The sequence below is a fragment of the Aulonocara stuartgranti genome, assembly GCF_965226115.1.
Source record: "Aulonocara stuartgranti genome assembly, chromosome: 3".
NCBI classification, from domain to species: domain Eukaryota; kingdom Metazoa; phylum Chordata; class Actinopteri; order Cichliformes; family Cichlidae; genus Aulonocara; species Aulonocara stuartgranti.
In genome coordinates this window covers 68,985,312-69,005,208 of record NC_138941.1, presented here as the reverse complement: position 1 = coordinate 69,005,208, position 19,897 = coordinate 68,985,312, and the positions used below count along the sequence as shown (strand labels likewise).

Genomic DNA, 19,897 nt, shown 5'->3' with positions numbered 1-19,897 from the left:
GCTCTCAAACCTGTGCAGAAATTCCTTCCACGGTGTGGTGCCGTCATATTGGCCCGGACATAGGGTGGGGACTCTCTCTCTAGTGTCACCATCCTCTTCACTGTCAGATGGGGGCTGACGGGGCACACAGCTGAGTTATAACAAATACTGTTCGCAGAAAGTCATCGCCTTATTTGTCTGATTAGAAGAGAACATGCTGGAGTTTTCTGCCCCATCTCAGCAGGAGCAGATAAACAGGGAGCCAAGGTCGTAGCTTAGGCGCCGTGTGAGAGAAAGCATGTGAATGTTTAGGCTTTTATGATAAGGTGGAGGCCACTAGAGGCTATAAGAGTTTGATCAATGCTCCACCATTTTGAGATCTGATGCTGTCTGCGTACGGTGTCCATCTCCCACGCGTGTGATCATTAAAATCATCGTTTGACTCAACCCGGCCGGACCAGTGTTGTTATTGTGGTTTGTGACATTTAGTCACAGCTCTGTCTCTGTTAGCTTCCCTAATGCTCGCGGCACCCTCGGAGACACTGGTCAGCGATATGAACGGGTTGGAGTAATTGGTCTCAAGTCCGTACTTTTCACGAGAATGGCGAGCAGCGGCCATCGCGAGTTAGCTTAACTACGGCCTAATACACTTGTAATTACGGTCACTCGGCTTTATCGTTAGCCGCTTTAGCCTGTCGGTTTTTCTCAGTGCTCACCACTCCTTTGACAGTGTGAGAGGGTCCCTTCATGGTCGCCAGTGTTAACCATTCCTCGCCGTCAGTCCCCTGACCGTGGTCGGGAGACGCGAGGGGAGATGATTCCTCCAGGGCCGAAGTTTGTCCTCCTTCGGGGTTAACTCCCTTCACTTTTGTGGAGTAGTGAGGCAGACAGAAACCAGCCGAGGCACCGGAGAGTACTGAAGAGATGAGGCTTTAATAACAGTACTGCACACTTCGAAAACACACTGCATAGCCTGTAGCCCGTTAGATTGCTGCTCCCGGTCGCCCTCTCTACCCATGACACACTCTCTCTCGCTTTTCCCTCTTTCGTTCCCCGCGTTTCCTTCACGCGCATGCTCACACACACATCACATACACTCCTTACTGCACCCAGTCACACACAAGACGGCAATTCCTGCAACACATGTATATTATTGTGTGGATGCCTTAGGCATCCATGCTATTGAGTTCCTGTTTCTCTTTATTCTTTATCTTTTCTTCATCTTCAAGTTGCTTCCGTACGTTTTTCGGCGCTTAACTACTCCCTCAGTTTTCAGCCGATTTTCTCAGTTCAAATCTTAAAAAATTCTGCTCTTTCTGCTAATTCCAGCTATGACTTTTGGTGCTCATAACTTCTATACTTTTTGAGATATTGATTTTTCTTTTCAATATTTTTTGAGCTTTTTTGCATATTAACAGTGGCCTCACTGATTTTCCTTGCCGGGTTGAGCTGTGTTTTAGCTCAGTGAGATGAGCATCCGTTCTCGGACTGGGAGGCCGGGGTTCAAATCCCGCTTATGGCAACATTTCTTTCAGTCAACACTTAACCCTTTACAGCCGATCGGAGCGGGCACGCTCTGTTTTGCGTAACTATTTTTAAATCCCGGTAGCTCTGCAACCAAGTAAGCTAGCGCAATAATTTTTTTTGCATATGAAACTGGAGGAGTTGTACTTACATCTTATGCCATCAGCTTGTCCTAGGTCACAGTTTCCTTCCACATATAGCTTTGCAAAAACTGCATAAAAATCACTTGCAGCAACAAAAACATGATATTCCAGAAACACGCTTCGCCGATCCATCAGCTGTTTGTAACACTTCCTACGTCCATCAGCGCGAACTATCACATGACCGCATGACCTGCCGAAACCGGAAGTGACGTCATTTTGCGGAAATGTAGTTTTTTACGATCGGGGCCTTATGAGCTTGTGTTTTACTTGTTATGTGTTTTAAAAAGTTATGTTTGACTTTATGACTTTCTGTGTCGTTTCTGGGATGCTTAAGACTCATATTGCACTGCTGGAAATAGTTTATTTTGATGCATATGCTGTTATTTTGCAAATTTGCACTATAATATTTATTTTCGTTTTTCCTGCAGTATATAAAAATTGGTGTATTTCAAAAATAAAACTATGAAGACACTCAAAATAAATTTCCTGTGGTGGGAAACTAGTTTGTGTAACCTTTTTGTATTTACAGTTTTGAGGGATAAGCCTCTTAAATTTCTCTAACTAGAAATATATGTTAAAAAAACAAAAATGATTTTCTATTTTTTTGTAGTTTATTGCACTTTTTTGCAATTTATGTAATTACTATGCACCTAATGCAGACATATTATTAAAGTTTGGGTTATAATGGTTGTATTGATGTATAGCAACTTGAAATGCTCCCAAAAATGGCTCCACAGCATGTAAAAATATAATATAAGCTCTGGCGAACTTGGTTCTATGGTAGGTCTTAAAGGGTTAAACTTTTTTAACTCTTTTCAACACAAATTTAAGCTTTTTCTCCCCTTTTCAGCATATTTTTCAGTTTTTTCACCACTTTTCAGCACAAATACCAGCTTTTTAAACTGTTTTCAGCAAAAACCTCTTTTCAGCAGAATTTTACTCATTTAACTCTTTTCAGCACAAATTCTTCTGATTGAACTCTTTTCAGAAAAGTTTTTCAGTTTTTTCTGCTATTTTCAGCAAAAACCTCTTTTCAGGAGAATTCTGCTCATTCAACTCTTTTCAGTAGAAATTGTGCTGATTGAACTCTTTTCAGCAGAATTTTCATCTCTTTTCAGCAGAAATTCTACTTATTCACCTCTTCTGTAAAATTTTCAGCCTTTCCACCTCTTATCAGCCCAATTCTCCACAGCTTCTGCTCATTTCAGCACAATTGTCAGTCTCTCCACCTCTTCTTTGTGAGAAAGAGTGTGGCGCAGTGAGATATGTGCCTGCCTTGAGTACCAGAAGGGCCAGGTTCGAATCCTGCTCAGGGCAACATTTTTTTTTTCAACCTTTTCTGCTTTTTTCAGCAGACATCTTAAGCGTTAAGGCATCCACACAGCATTTTCACAGGAAATGCAAATTTTTCTAGTAAACAGAATTGTTCCTAGCACTGAAACCTGTGGAAGGCAAGGCAAGACAAGGCAAATTTATTTGTATAGCACAATTCAACAACAAGGTGATTCAAAGTGCTTTACAGAGACATTAGAAACAAAAACAGATAAAAGGTATGATTTAAAATTGATTAAAACAAGCAAGCAAACAAACTAACTAATTAACAAACAAACTGCCACCAGAAGTTCTTAGGTGGCTGCCTTAAAACTGTTTTGCATGCTCCTGTGTCGCATGTTGTTGGAGCGACAGATGAGGCTCATCAGCGTCGTACACCATAATTGACCTTAGTGTGTGAAGAGGACTCTCCAATTACATTAGATATGATACAAACCACTGCAGCGCAGTACCTGTAATACCTACAGCATGTTCTAATCGCTCTAATAGGATATTATGGTCAACAGTATCGAACGCTGCACTGAGGTCTAGCAGGACAAGATGAGTCCACTGTCAGAGGCCATAAGAAGATCATTTGTAACCTTCACTAAAGCTGTTTCTGTGCTGTGAAGAGCTCTGAAACCTGACTGAAACTCTTCAAATAAACCATTCCTCTGCAGATGATCAGTTAGCTGTTTGACAACTACTCTTTCAAGGATTTTTGATATGAAAGGAAGGTTGGAGATTGGCCTATAATTAGCTAAGACTGCTGGGTCTAGAGATGGCTTTTTGAGTAAAGGTTTGACTACAGCCAGCTTGAAGGCCTGTGGTACATAGCCGATTATTAGAGATAGGTTGATCATATTTAAGACTGAAGCATTAATTATTTGTAGGACTTCCTTTAACAGTCTTGTAGGAATGTGGTCAGTACCATCAGAACAGTATCCAGAGTCGTACGTAGTGAGGAGGCAAAATAATTACCAAGATAATCGACCTCTGTTGGAGTAGCATTCAGGTAGCTGCTCTGCTTTATGTTGGTACAGGGCATTGAAGATGACAACAATGGGTGGATTATATTCTTAAACTTAGTTACAGCACTTTCAGAAATACATCTACTTTGATGAAGTCTACTCTTCACCGCTGTAAGTTTAAATGTCTGCCTGGTAGCATAATGGTAGCAGGCAGGGCAGCCATGGTAAAAGTAAATTAACTGACTCCAGCAACTGTTAAAGACTACTGTCCACCTGTCCTTGCCAGGTTTACTCCTCTTTGTTTATGTAGTTTAATAAAACACAACTGGAATATTTCCTTATTATTTAAATAGAAAAATTAAGGAAACAGTTTATTCCCCGTACACAAAGTTGCTATATGGTTTTAATTTGCCTGGCAGACAACAAAATATATATTTTCAAAACAGTTTCATCATAGTTAAAATTAATCATATATTACTACAAAACGAGCAAATATTCATGCTAACTACTACCACTGAATTATGTTTACTCTAAAGAAAAATGTAACAAATGTTCACCATGTCAGAGGCTGTTGGTTACTTTTTGGGTGACTGTGGAAATAAAGAGCTAAAAGGTTTCAGTCTCAAACACAAACATCCTGCACTGAAGCTTCTCTGTGTGGTTTAAAGACACTGGATGATGTTCCGACTGTTTATATGCTGAGGTTGTGGTTTATTCTTTGTGTTCTTCACTGAAGAACGTTGCGTATCAATTAACCAAACCACAACCAAACTAGAACAAGTCAAATTTTCCGTTCGAGAAATTTGTGAAACCCAAAGAAACAAATGAGGAAAAATTCTAAGAACAAAAGTTTATTAATCATGCAGAGAAACTGCTCACTGCTGTGGGAACAAAAGCCAATAAACATCAAGTCAATGAACTGACTTCCAGTAAGTAGTTCTGGGTCATCAGAGTCTAATTCAGTGCTAAAAAGACATAAAACATATAAAAATCTTTAACATGTGGATGTCCTCTGGTCTAAAGGTGCTGGGGGACCAGTTAGAGACCAGCAGCTGGACATCAGTGGTTGGACTGGTGGACTACTTCAGTGAAGAGTAGATGACGTCTGGCTCTGGTTTAAAGTCTGAACACAAACACACACAGTTCAAACAACAGGAAACATGATTACAAGCTTTATAGTTCAATCATATTGTTTTGCACTGCTTCAATCAAATTAAAGTTAATGGAAATGGAAATTTTGAGATTTGCCTGTTATTATTATTATTGCCTGTTAGTTATTAAGAAGAGAAGCTTGTGTTATTTTTAAATGACAGCATTCTTAAAGTCAGCAGGGGCTTGACCAGAGAGCATTGATGTGTTGATTAAGGATGCAGGTAAAATAGTGAGAACAGGAGTGTAAACTTATTGAGTTTACTAATTTAACCAGGTCAGGTAAAGTAACAGATAAAAAAAACTTTCTAAAATAACTGTTGTGCTGAAGCAGGAGCAGATAATGTAGCTACTGATGGGGGAATAGTACTTCCTATTAAGAATTTTATATATTTTTTTTCTACTAAGAAAAAAATTTCACAATCTTTATTTGAAGACATTGTGACAGCAGGTGGAGCAGCAGTAACCATTAGTACCTATGGTTACTAATGGTGATAAATAACATCTGTCTTCAGAGCAGCCTGAGGAACAGCCAGGAGGGCTCTGCTAGACATGGATCAATATGTCGAATGAATATGTTGAGCTTGAATTGTGATTTTGTTAGCTTAGCTTAGCATGATGGCTGGAAACAAGGTGAACACCTCGCTGACCGCCAATCCAAGTTAAAGAGAAGCTGTACCTCTGAACTTCTTTGGTCTGATTTCTATTCGTCCATAAGTGACATCTTCTGTTCTCACTGCTGAGTAGATTGCAGCTGGATCACTGTCTGCAAAAACACATTTGAATTACTGGAGGTTTGGACACAACAACATGGTTTTCTTCTTACCCCACAGCTACAGAAAAGAAAAGCATTTACTTTTACGCAGCATTATAAAAACATTAAGTGGTGACTTTTATACAGCAGCTCTTTACAGTTTTTTTCTTTTTCCACCTTAACACCTCAGCTGTGAAACAGCACCTGTTCAGCAAGTAACTGGTGGGTGTTTCTGTGAAAAAGACAAGTTGATGACCACAAAGCTGTCGCCTTCTTTAATCTCAAGCTAACAAACTTCACCACAGAGCACAAAGCAAACATGATCACATGACTTGGACACTATTATTAGCTAGAGAAGAACACACTGTGGCGAGAAGTGTTACCTGCTTCAGACTAAGTTGAGTAAACAACAGGAAGTACCTGCTGTGGTTTCACATCCAGAAGTTCAAAAGAGACAGGCTGAACAGAGTAAATGTCCTTCAATATAAAATATCATATCAACAAATATATCTCAATAACCCTGTTGACAACTTGTGTGGGCAGATGAGCCACATTTGGGCCAACACTAAGATGGTCATTCACCGGATGTATTCGTTAATGTCATGTGAATACACACTATATGTTTTTGACTACATGGCAGGGTTAGTTATTCCTTGTAATGAATGGGTTTTCAGTAAAAGTGATTTTTTTTATGTATAACTTTTTATTTTCAGTTAAAGGCATAAGTAAATTTAGAGATGAACACCATCTAATACACCTTATATTTACACCATGAGTTTGAAGCAATGATAATTATTTTTAATTATTCTTTTTGAGCAGTGAAATGGAGAAATTTACAGACTTTAATAACCATTAATAAAGTCACGAAAATAGCTGAGGACAGATTCCACATCCATGACTGGCTTTTGTAGTGATGAATTACTGATGTCAATAAAAAGGACAGAGGTTCCCAACACATTTTAAAGGACAAACAGTCATCTTGTGTGAGATTTTGTAACCTGAGTAATGGTGAGGACGTCATTGCAAACATGTGTTAGCAAACTGAACTACATCAATATCAAACTGATTCTGAAGTGCTCTCAATTTTAAGTCTTCATACAAAGAAACAAAAACTATTACCGTCTTTACATCGCGAGCTGCAAAAACATTTCTCACACTCAGGTGCTCGGTTGTCACACGTATAACAATCAAACCCAGGACCAGTGACATAAACATCCCCAACTGACCTCTTGATAAATGTTATAATCTAGCTACATAAGAGCTGCTACGTAATCTAGCTCTCTGTCTTTAGCTTGCTAGTGAGGAACCGATTCAAATCATAAATCATTAAAACCATCATTAAATCAATCATTAATAGACTAATATTGTCTGATCTTTTAATAAAAAAACAACATGAAAAAATTACTCTTAGCCATTAAAAATACAAAATATTTCCTCCCCTTAAAATTTTCTGTCTTATCCACAAATTGCAAAATCAATAGATTACCACGTCAAACATCTGACATCAACAGAGTCCCACAGGGCCCTCTAATGTAGCTTTAACAACTAATGTTAAGACCCACTGCAGTCTACCCTAATCAATAATCACTGTAAAAGAAATTAGACATATCATACTGTTTGATAAATGATAAATGCATGTTTTCACAGCTGTCCTGTTTGATTTGTTTTAATAATCCATCCATGTCTTTATGGACCTTGCTTTGTGTACTTTTTGTACTACTTTGTGGGGTGCAGTCATGCTGGAACAGAAAAGTGTGTTCCCCAAACTGTTCCCACAGAGTTTGAACCAAAGAACTGTTCAAAATGACTAAATTGTCTTAGTAAGATGGAGATGAAATGAACAGACAGCTTCCATATTTCTGGTGACAAAATACATAAAAAAACCTGTCACCATCGGCAGCTGCTAAATATTAAATGTTAGCATGATAATAAGATGAATAATGAACCCAAAGCAGATCGGTGTCTTAGCATGTTAATATTAGCATGTAGCTTAAAGCAAAGCCTGAGTGAACCATGGCAGAGACAGAAGAAGAGCAGCTTCACCTCTCAGATTTGATTTCTTTTTCTTGTCTTTGATGAGGATTTTTCCATAAGTGACGTCTTCAGTTCTCACTCCTGAGTGGACTGTAGCTGGATCACTGTCTGCACAGCAAACACACACAGAGGACATCAGTGCAGGAATAACAGCTGATCATAAAGAAACTGATCAATAATGTTTAAGAAGTGGAATTTAGATTCACTGAATGAATCAGATACAGGAGGAGCAGACTGAGCTTTTATCAGCAGGATGAATGATTCTAATGTCAGGATGTCACAGAAACTACCAAATTATTAACTTAGAATAATGTTAGATTTAAATTTAAAAATGAGATGTGATTATTGAATATGAATCAGCGAAGGAAATTTAAAAAAAAAACAGCAAATACTGTATATAATACAATTCAACATATGACTGGTAAAAAAAAAAGTATTCGTTTTATCTTTAGACTCTTGGTCTGTGTTCAGAGTTTACTGTTTGTTTCCTTTCTATCAGAAACAGGATGCTGGACGACTGCAGAGCTGTTAGCTTCAGTTAACCACAGACCACAAACACACAGTCCAGCTCACAGTGAACAACACTCAGTAAGTACAGAGTTAAACATTCATGGTTACATTTGGTTTGATCTTTGAAATCTAAATCAACACTGCAGAGAGTTTATCATTAAGTGTGTAAATACAAGTATTAATAGAAACTCTTTCAGAGATAAATTCTGGCACCAGATTAGTAAAATGCTTAATTAAACATTTTTAATATATTTTATAATTTTTTTCTATTTTCTATTTCATAACTGTGAATATAAACCATCCATCACATGACAACAGTAAGAAATAGTGCTCATAAACATAAATCTATCTCTAACCATCATCCTGAAACCCAGGCCAAAGGAAATGTCCTCAAATATTATATTATATTATATTATATTATATTATATTATATTATATTATATTATATTATATTAACAGGCAGTGTCACACTGCCTACAGCCATATTTCATTTAGAGTTAATGGAGCAGACACTGGCCTAGTTATGGACTCAGTTATCCAAGAAAAAAAATAATAGGAGTTTACTGTGAAGTATTGTGAACATCAGCATAGTTAGGCAGTTATATTTTTGTGTTTCAAATCAAAAACAAAGTTTCAAGGGAACGTGTGGATTATTACCGCAAAAAAAGGCTTGACATCAGAGTTTATGTGGAAAACGTGGATGTAAAATAGATGACAGACAATGGAGCACAAAATAAGATTAAAAGAAAAAAGTCCTATGATCTGTTTGGTCTGTGGTAAAACTTTGTAGTAAAGGGACTTCCTATAACAATATATAAAATGAAAAATTAAACTAAAGCTTAAACATGCTTAGTTAGCTTGTTATTTTATTTAATAACCCAGTAAACAGAAAAATCGGGGGGGGGGGGGGGGGGGGGGGTGCCTCTTCTTTCCTTGATTGGCTATTGTCTATTATTTAATATTTTGATGTCACTGTATGTGATGTCATTGGGCATGGCATCTCCTTCGGGTTCATCTTTATCTACTGATGTGAATCAAAGTGAACACGAATATCATTCAATAATGGACCAAAAAGATCAAACAGCAAACAAAACACAGTTTAAATGAATGACTTTATAAAATCCAGAAATCTGAGTCTCACCTTCTGGTTTCCTACGAACACATCGTTTTCTCAGCAGAACCACCAACACCAGTAGAACCACAAGACAGACCGATCCCACACATGACAATGCAGAGATAACAGGAGGAGAGAGCGATGGAGGAAGAGTGATGGAGGTGGAACCAGGAGGAGGTGTGGGTGTAGGTGGAGGTGTGGTGGTGTGTTTGTCTAAAATAAAGCAAACACAGTCATCAAGTTGTCACATTGTGAATGTTGAAAGCTGCAGAAACACAGACAGGTGAGTGTGTCACCTGTGACAGTGATCCAGCTGGATGGAGACTCTCCATGACCGCTGATGTCACACTTGTAGAGGCCTTCATCAGACCTGGAAACATGCTGGATGGTCATGTGACCTGTAGGCTGCTTCCTGATGAGGGAGCCATCTTTATAGAAAGCAGCTGGGAGGTTGGAGGGAGGGGTCTTTGTTTTACAGAGCAGAGTGACGTCATCTCCCTCCATCACAGGGAGGACAGGACTCTGCAGGATCACTGATCCACCTCAACACAGAGACAAACTACAGCATTTCATCCATTTACACACAGCTTCATCAACACTAACTCCACACACTCAGCTTACCAGTGACTGTCAGGTTAACCATGTTACTGATGGGACCCTCTCTGGACTCACACCAGTAAACTCCACTGTCCCATGTATACATGTAACTGATGTTACATGAAGAACCAGCTGCTTCTCCTTCCATATCTCCACACTGAGTCCTCTGTCGTTTGCTTGTGTTTCTCCTCAGAGTCCATCCAGCAGAGCTGTCGTCCTCCTCACAGCTCAGAGACACAAAGTTTCCTTTAAAGAACTGAGAGCTGCTGGGACTCACAGTCAGACGAGCTGTGAGGGTTAAAAATGAAAAACTGATGATCTGTTAGACTTTACATTGTGAAACATGAACCCAATCAGGTCATATCAGTGAACATTTCTCAGGTTTAAACTGTGACAGAAGAAGGTTACTGACCTTGGTTTGTTGTGCAGCTCAGCAGTGAGACCAGAACTAAAGAGAAATGACACTCAGGTTGATTAGAGGTGAAGATAAAGAACAACTCCACACAAACAGCTGACAAATACATAAATTCGTCTCTCTGATATATCTGCTCATTTTCTGTTTGATTTCAGCGTGAAAAAGAGTGAAAAAGTTTGTAAAGCTAAAAAAAAAATCATCCATCCTCTATTGACTGCATATCCAGTTTAGGGTTTGGGGTAAGCTGCAGCCTTTCTCAGGAATCACTGGTCTAGAGTAAAACAGCAGTGTCTCATCAGAATTGTTATCTTCACACATTCGGGCCCGGAATTCGCCCGGGGCCGCGGACTCTGTGCTCGCTGCGCCCTCTCTCCCCCTTAACCCGGGGAGGGACGGGGCCCCCTCGCTCCCGGCGCATTTTCTGGCTGTACTGTAAGTCTATACAAATTATCCTCTACCCTTAAATAACCCAGTAAAGTCATGTGTCCACTGTGCAGCTGTGTTGATATAATGAGTGAATGATTTGATCTTTTCACTGGCTGCTGTGTTTCCTCGACTCCTGAGCAAAGATAAAGAGTCAGTTCAGACCTGCAGTTGGTCCTCGTGGTGTTTTGAACTTGAATTCAGCCTGATTTGTTTTTCATGTCTTCTCCTCCATCATCAGTTATCAGGAGAGCAGACAGTCAAAGTACAAGAATTCAAACAAACACAGAGATTCTACTTACAGAGCAGACACAGCACAGATGTTTCCTTCATCGTCCTTCTCACTCATTTGAGCTTTTTCTCATTTCTGTCACTGACACCAAGTAAAGCCCGCCCTCTTCCTCCGAGCACCAGCTTTCTATTGGTTCAAAGACAGGTGGGAAATATATTTAAAAACAAAAAAAGTGATGAAAAAAAATAACATATTTAAAAATAGTTTTAATACAGTGACCTTACTCATACATTTATTAATTCACAAAGATGAAAAAGAAAAACTAAAAAAGAAAATTAAAGTTTATTCACAAACTTTAAAGAGAATAAAGTCTCCTCTGCTCTCAGTGATCTTTAGTTTGGTTGATGAACAAATCCATGTCCATGTAGTTACGTCCCCCTCAGTGAGAGAGGCAGATATGAGCTGAAACACAGGAATCAAACCAGGTACGCTGCTGTTATGGAGCTGAACTGGAACCATTCAGACACTGAGGCCCTCTGAACACATTTTAATTACAGCTGTGCAGAGACACACTGATGACTGACTGGAACACTATGATTCACATTTTACATTCACACCATCCTCACACATGTTTATATATGACCACTAGAGGGAGATGTTGGACTTTAAACACTAACATGGATACAAGCAGATCATCAGTGATGCTTCCTCAGTGTGATGACTCCTCCCACTATGCTTGTTTCTTCCTTCCCTGTTTCATTTCCTATATGGCATCCTTGACCCTTGGCTGTATCCCAATTCAGGGTCTGCAGGCTTAAAGGCTGTATTTTAAGGCCGATTACGTCACAGTGGCGCGCCGAAGGCTGTCCCAATTCAAAGGCTGCTCGAAATGCGGCCCTCATTTCCCTGAATTTTAAGGCTGTGGCGGTGTAGACTTCGTGGCCAACATATCCCACAATTCATAGCGCGGCAGTCGGTGTGTATAATTTTGCCGCAGACGGCACAAGCGGAGCGGCCGAAGACTAAACTGTTAAAAGTAATTATGTAATGGAGTGAAGGTGATTTTAGCACAAGTGTTATTAAAGGAGGGAAACCCTCCTCAAAAAAAGGATAGAGCAGTGGAGCAGCCAAGGGAATGCACTGAATTAAAAACTGTATAATTAAAATATAATTTATTATATTTAAACAGTCAAAAATATAAAATGAATTAAAACAACCCTGGCCAGGGAACAACACAATAAACATTAATAAAACACCATTAAAAATCCAGGCAAGCAGTGTGCAAGGGGGAAACCCGGCGGCGTCCTCGCCTTCCTGTCCGTGTTCTCCGCTCCGGCGTGCTGGAAAGAAAGCGGCAGCAACAGTCAGTACTCTTTCAGTGGCTACCGTTCATTAGAGTGGGATAAGTCGGGAGACTTACCCCGGGTGGGCAGAGCTCTCAACTCGTCTCGCCGCGGGAGGTAGAGCACTGTCTCGCCGCCTCTAGTTCCCCACAGAAGCGTGATCTGGCCTCCAGTTACTCCAGCCACCGGACTGCTCGCTCCGATCCCTGCTCGCTGGCGTCGTCCCCTCGTCTCTCTCCACGCCAACCTCCACCAACCTTTGTGTGTCACTCAACACTCTCTGTAAATCACCGCCTGCTCCTTTCCTCTCAGGTGTGTCAAATTAGTAAAACGGGAAAAGGGTGGAGTCTCTCCAGGACAAATTGACAGATGTAACCAAAATATGCAATATAAAAAATAAATAAACACACTTCACATTAGAACACAGCAAAGCAAAACAACATCCGTCCTTTCCTGGATGACAAGTACTGAATATTATGTCACTTATTTATGTGCAAATGTTTAATAATGAGGAACATTAAAAAATTATTGTTGGCCACATCACAGGAGTCACACATGTGTCCACTGTACCAGCTGGGAACTCTTCTTGTTTACACTCGTAATACCACAAACACTAAATCCTCCTGTTTTGTAGCAGTGTATACACCTGAGACTGCCACCTGTCTGTCCTGCACTCTCTCTCTGTTTCTTTCTCTCTGATTGTGGAATAAAAGTATGAACATGTGTTTATATGTTATACTTGTGTTTGAATCCTGCAGCTTATCACACATTTGATTTCCATGTGTGACAACTGCAAGTGTCCAGAGTGAGGACAGACTGAGGGACACACTGCTGCACATCATCTGTGAGGCTTTGCACCCCTGATGATCCATCAGGACAAACTCAGCAGTGTGTGAGGAAGAGGAGGAGGAAGAGCCAGCAGCAGCTGACAGATGTAGAGAATAGACAGACTGTTCCCTGTTTGTGAAGGACTGATAGAAAAGTTTAACATAACTAATTGTCTGTCCTGAATCAGTCTTATTAGGTAATGTTCAAATAATTGTATCATTCCAGTGTTTTCAGTGTGGGAGAAAGTACTTAGGGCCTTCAAGTTACACACTATGAAAGGCAGCAACAAGTTTAATGTTCAGAAACCTAAAGTATGTATCAGCAGCAGAATGGAGCTAAAAATAAATGTTTGTTTCAGTTCTATGAAGCTTTGAGTATTTTGGATCAGTAGTACTGCTGTGTTTGTTGCATCATATTGCTGTAATTGTTTATATGCTTTATATATTCTGAGGTAAGTTGATCTATAGTGTTACATCATATTCTATAAGGATGTTATGTGTTTGTAGACTTTCTGCCCAGTTTGACCCATTTAGTAGAAGTCAGCCTGTTTAAGGCTCTGATATTTATTCTGTATGACTTAAAGCAGTTATGACATGCTGTGATTTTCTCACCCAATAAAGGAATATTTCATATATCAGTCTACTCTTCATTCTATCAGAAACAGTTATCACAGCTCGTACATTTGCTTTTTACACATATATGTAAGCATTGAGCCAAATTTAGTAATGCCAACATACTGAAGGAACATTTGTCTCTTATCCTCCTAGGACCTGCCGTCCACATATGTGGACATCACATTTTGGGTTATTTAGACCAAAATACTCAATTTTGTTCTACATGGGCCTGATATCCACGTACCAGGACGTTATACTGCCACTGTTCTGTCAAATATTTTAAACGAATATCCTCATATGTGGCTCTTATTGTTCTTAAAAACAAAAATAAGGTAAAAAAAAAAAAATCTGATAATTCTCTGTTTTTACATTCATCAGGCCCCCATGTGCCCAGATATCAAAGAGAAATTAAAAATGCATGTTATGGAAGAGTTCGGGTCTTACGAGGTTAAATATAATACACCTACATATACACTGTCACAGATACTTGAGTGTCTTTGAGTGAAGATTTAAGGTGATAGGACATAATAACTGCAACTTGAGTCTTTACTGAGGCTCAGTATTTGACACATTGTTATTTACTAGCTAATCTTAAATGACTGTTCAGTACAGAAATGAAGTCCAACAATCATGTTTTACAGTCCTGTGGTCTCAGCCTCAGATACTTATTAAATCACACAAAGCTCATGTAGAAACGAACAAAATATGTTCTCCTTCATTTCTGTCAACCACACGTTTCCAGCTATCATGGTTGCTAGGCAACCTGGGCAGCGCGACGGAGGCTAAACCGTCCCATTTCACAAGCCTCACACTTCCAGCCTTAGCGGTCTTTGAGTACGCAGCCTCAAGGGCCGCGTACTTTAAGGCTGCAGACCCTGAATTGGGATACAGCCCTTGATTCCTCTTCTCAGCTCTTGTCCTTGTGTTTTTCAGGATTTTCTCATTTCTCTAATTTGTCCCCTTGTCTCCTCTTTTTCCTGCCTTTAATTAAAAATATATATATCTTGACATTCTCATATTTTAAACCTCGTTTCAAAGTTTACCAAACTACATGATTAATAGTTTGATGAAAGTCTTATGATGCTAGGTGTAACAGAGGTAATGACATGTTTCATATTTATTGACACAGAAAATTAGTCCAAATAAATAAAATCTCCTTAATCCTCAGATTAGGAGTATGTTTATGGGAAGTTTTGAACTTTTTTACAGGAGTACATTTAGAATTGTTGTTGGTGGTGAAGGTCCAGCTTGAAATTTCAGCTCTTAATCACCAGGTTCTGTCAGGTTGAGGTCAGGACTCTGTGGAGGCCAGTCAAGCTTTTCCACACAAAGCTCACTCATCAATTTCTTTATGAACTTTGCTTTGGGCACTGGTGTACAGCCATGTTAAATATGTAAAAATATCCTTGGACAACTTCACTGGAGTATGAATGTGTGTGAACAAAACCAGACTCATCCATCAGATGCAAGATGGAGAGGCGTTTGTGTGCAGAGTAATCGGGAAGGACTGCTGGTCCTCATGGATTGAGAATAAACCCATGATGCTGCTGCAGACAGTAATGCACAACATCTCTGCTTACATCATATGTTAGTTGGTCTGTGTTGTGGTTCTTCTTCTAACAGTGATTGGTGGGTGCTTTGAGCAAACAATAACTACTGGTTACTGACCCTGTGGTCCACACTGTGGGAACTTCAGCTTGTTCAGTGGCTAAAGAAATGCACAGACCAATTAGTAAGTATGTAAAATGTATTTATGTTGCACATTTCACAGATGAAAATGACAAAGTGTTTCACCATAAGACCATAAATATAAATACATTAATATAAAATAATGAAAAAACTAATTAAAAGCTTGTTTGTATATAAATATCTTCAGCTGCTTTTTAAATGAGTCATGGAGTCTGGACAGTGTAAAGACAATGGAAGAGAGTTCCACAGCCTTGGTGCCTGAAAAGCCCGATCCCCACCTCTTTTGAACCTAGTAGGTGGGACCAACAGTAACTTCTGCCCTGAAGACCTAAGTGGAAGAAGTATGAGGTTTCAACAGGTCAGAGATGTACTGGGGAGCTTCACAATGTAGTGTTTAAAATGAACCCTAAAATTTACTGGCAATTTCTAAATGATAGAAACAGTTCCCAATCAGTTGTTTGGAGTGTTTCCCAAGAGACATTGAACTGAGACGCGACTGAAAAACTGAGAACATGTTACTAGAAGCAAAGTTTCTGTTTTATGTGTATTTAACTTGAGGAAATTGCCATTTAACCATTGCTTGATTCCTGACAGACAATTATTTAAACAAGACAATTTATAAAACTCGGAAGGTTTGAAAGAACAGTATAACTGAATTTTATCTGCATAGATATGATAAGAAATATTATTGTTGGATTCAAGTTAAGCTATCCCACGTGATAGCACTCAGCCAATCATCTGTGTGCATTCCAGGTGGTAAACACACAAGTTAGACATGAAAAGATGATAAAAAGAAAAATTGCGATGTAGAAATAAGAAAGCGAGAAATACAGATGACTGCATGGGAGAAAGTTGAAGAAAAAAAAAAAGACACCGGTGACACGGAGAAACCAGGAGATATCCTTACTGAATCATCAGAGCTGAACAGGTGATGGAGAAACAGGTTCACCTTTTAGGTGACATGAATGAGTTGAAGGGAAGTTATGAACTGTTTCTGAGAGACAAATAACACCAGGATCCTTTTTTTTACGTAGCTAACAGCCGGTAACTGTGCAGGGGCGGGTCTAGCAAAGTTTTGCCAGGGGGCCAAGTAGGGCATTAACAGGGAGAGGGGGGCACAAAGAAATACTTTTCTTTCTTATTCTCATTTAAAATATCTCACTTTTAATAAATGATTATCTTAATCTTATAACCAAAGTTTTCATGTCATGTAAAATATATATAAAATCATACATATACACACCAACAAGACAGTGTACATCACTGTCACAGCAGCATTTGTTTTCATTCAAAGGCTTTATGGCTTTTCCTGTAATACCTGGTGGGCCAGTCTCTAATCAAAATGCCCGGGACTATTTTTTGTCCAGGTTCAGGCTTCAGCACCTCCACATATGTATGAGGATGGCCTTGACTACATCCAAGCTGAGGTTTAATATTAAAGCAGTACAAGCTATACCTGAATTCACTCACTGAGCAGAAAAGTGGAGATGACTAAAGATTTGTCTGAAAATCAGGGCCGTGCAGAGATGTTTAAAGGGGCGGGTGATCAAAGTTAAAAAAGGGGAAATAGAACCAGGCTGAATAACAACAACATAAATTCATCAAGAATCTAATATGGAATTGCGTCATACTATATCACTGTCATCAGGTGGGGACAATGCAAAGAAAATCCACAGCGTTTGTGTTGTCACATCATTCAGTTTCTGTAACAGCTGATCTCTAATTTTTGTGATTCGAACTTTACAGAATAAGGAAAGTTGACAAACAGCTGAACCTGAAGCTCCAACACAAAAACACTCACTGACTCTGAGATCAGAGCTCAGAAATTCATGTGTGTTTGTAACACAGTTTGACTTTGTGTCAATAAATCTCATGAACAGCCTGAAGATGAATAAACTGTAGTTCAGAGTCACTGACAGACAGCACAGACACACACTGTTGGTCTGAGTCTGAACATGATGATCATCAGAGAAATAACATCAGATTCTGGATGTTTGATGTCTAAAACCTGTCCTCAGATCATCCATCTCGTAGTTCTGTTGTCGAGTCTGACGAGGGCGTTTAGTGTTCCGATTAACAGGACTCTCGCCCCTGAACAGTCTACATATGTATGTGCAAAACCCAATAACAGCAATAAGGAAACAAAGTGAGAGAGCAACTCCCAGTCCAATTGTCAGTTCATAAAATCCATCCTTTCTGTGCCATCCTGATCGACCTGCAGGTGAGAAACAGGTGTGAAGTGTCAGCTGTCAGGTAGGTGATGAGTGAAGAACAGAACAGAATCCATTTCCTCTTCAAACTGCTGTCAGACATTATCTACTGCACTCTGATCACATCACTCAGACCAGCTGCTTTCTACAAAGTCTCATCAGCAACATCTTTAGAAACAAACATCAACAACCAGGAAGCAGCTTCACCTCTGATCACACACACACTCAACTCTACTCACTCACCTGGAGGAACGACAACAAGTTGGATGTTGCTGATGAGTTTCATAGGTTTTCCGATCCCCTGTACGACACGACACTCATATGTTCCAGCGTCATTAATCGTCACATCCTTCAGAATCAAAGACACGTCTCCATCCTTCATCTGTCTGTCCTGCAGATCCACCCGGTTCTTAAAAGATGGATGCTGGTTATCTGGAAAAAGTCGCCTGTCGCGGTATAAAAGCACATATTCATCTCCCAGGTCATCTCTGCTCCACTCTACAGCTCTGATGTTGTTGTTTGGAGCTCGACATGTCAGAGTGACGTCCTGTCCAGACTCAGCTGTGATGAATTTATGGTCTGAAAAAGGAAACAACACAGAGCAGAGAGGTTAAAGGTCAAAGTACAATTATGATCAGAATGACTGACTTTAAATATTTTGTTTATTTCCTTTGACATTTGAGTTTTTAGTCATGTTGGATTTAATGAACCTCTGAACATCCAGCAGGTCACCAGTGACCCACTGAGGGGGAATTTTAGCCTCATGCTAAACATGCAAAGTGTCAGAAACTACAAGATGTTAGCTTCCACAGAACAACAACATGTGCTGATAATAAGTGAACATAATGTGTGAGAGAAAGCAGCCTCTCATTATAAGACACTGTGAGTCTCTGCATGCTGCCTTTATGGAGCTACAGCTGTTTGTATACACTGAACAAACAGCTTTGTAGCTGAATACCGACTCCTGAAACTACAACACATCACACTGACACACACACTGTGTGCTGAAAGAGTGTTAATCAACTATCATTCTTGGTTTTTTTCCAGGGGAAATATATTTTACTTTTCTGGTAAATCTCACCTGCAGACACCAACACGAAGACACCAACGGACATCAAAATGGAGCAGAGTGACGTAATCACAGCGGACATTTCCGTGTTCTCGAGTTCTGTTGATCTCACGCTCAGTTTCTTCTAAATCTCAAAATCTGTCGGTATTTCCACTGAATAAACGAACAAAACCTGAGTATACATCCTGATGATATCACACCTCAGATTGAATAAAGTTACTCTTTCTTAAAAGAGCTATCCCGGAGCTGTGGGCTCGGACTAGGACTATAGTTTCCTGATTGACTGGCTTCTGGAACTCAGTTCTTTCTAACTACGTACAGGCAGGCTAGAACACGTCCATGCCATTCCAGATGCCTTTAGGTGCACCTCGTAAATTCAGCAATCTATACTCCCCAAAACATTAAAGAATGTCCTTGGTTTGGTTTTTCATAGTTGGGATAAAAATATCTGGAATGACTATCTTGTTCTTTTTGATGCCGATGATCTGTATGTGTCACCTCTTTAGTTTTTGCATTAATATATTTATATGGCCCAAAAAACCTCAGAAAATTGCTTACTAACAGATGTATACTCGAGGAAGCCTTATATGGACTTCCTATGGCTGGAAACGCTCATCTGAAGTCGACCTGCAGTGAGCTTTGAACATCCACCAGACTGTCAGTGGTGTTGGGATCACATTTTCCTTTTTAATTAAAGAAGAAGATGGGTGTGCGCGAATTTGACGTAGCCAATATCATCATCAGACAGTGAGAACGAGGATCCATTCGTGTATGTCTGCTTGTTACAACGCACCAAATACACTCCCACTGCGTGTGTCTGCCAGCTCAAAGCAAAAGCAAATCGAGTACTCACTAAATCGCTGCCTGAAACATGTCAGCACACGCTGTTCAGCGGTGGGCGAAGGGTGGTAGACGAGTGGGTGTAGACGAGGAACATTATGATTAATTGTTATGGTCTTAGTCATGAATTTCTGCGTTGTCTTTGCTC

The 19,897-nt window shown here is 39.7% G+C and overlaps 2 protein-coding genes across 2 annotated transcripts; both read right to left on the bottom strand.

The window, feature by feature from the left end:
• Positions 1 to 4,816: 4,816 nt before the first annotated feature.
• On the bottom strand, positions 4,817 to 11,314 carry LOC309694490 (uncharacterized protein). Its single transcript, XM_082514618.1, has 8 exons — positions 11,227 to 11,314; positions 10,499 to 10,534; positions 10,111 to 10,374; positions 9,786 to 10,031; positions 9,517 to 9,702; positions 7,875 to 7,973; positions 5,757 to 5,843; positions 4,817 to 5,051 (listed from the first exon to the last, which is right to left on the bottom strand). The coding sequence occupies exons 1-8, from the start codon at positions 11,255 to 11,257 to the stop codon at positions 5,008 to 5,010; spliced, it is 993 nt and encodes a 330-aa protein (XP_082370744.1). The 5' UTR covers positions 11,258 to 11,314; the 3' UTR covers positions 4,817 to 5,007.
• A 4,360-nt stretch (positions 11,315 to 15,674) lies between these two features.
• On the bottom strand, positions 15,675 to 19,204 carry LOC309695354 (coxsackievirus and adenovirus receptor-like). The gene is made up of 3 exons (XM_082515938.1): positions 18,922 to 19,204; positions 18,084 to 18,419; positions 15,675 to 17,845 (listed from the first exon to the last, which is right to left on the bottom strand). The coding sequence occupies exons 1-3, from the start codon at positions 18,989 to 18,991 to the stop codon at positions 17,610 to 17,612; spliced, it is 642 nt and encodes a 213-aa protein (XP_082372064.1). The 5' UTR covers positions 18,992 to 19,204; the 3' UTR covers positions 15,675 to 17,609.
• Positions 19,205 to 19,897: the final 693 nt, after the last annotated feature.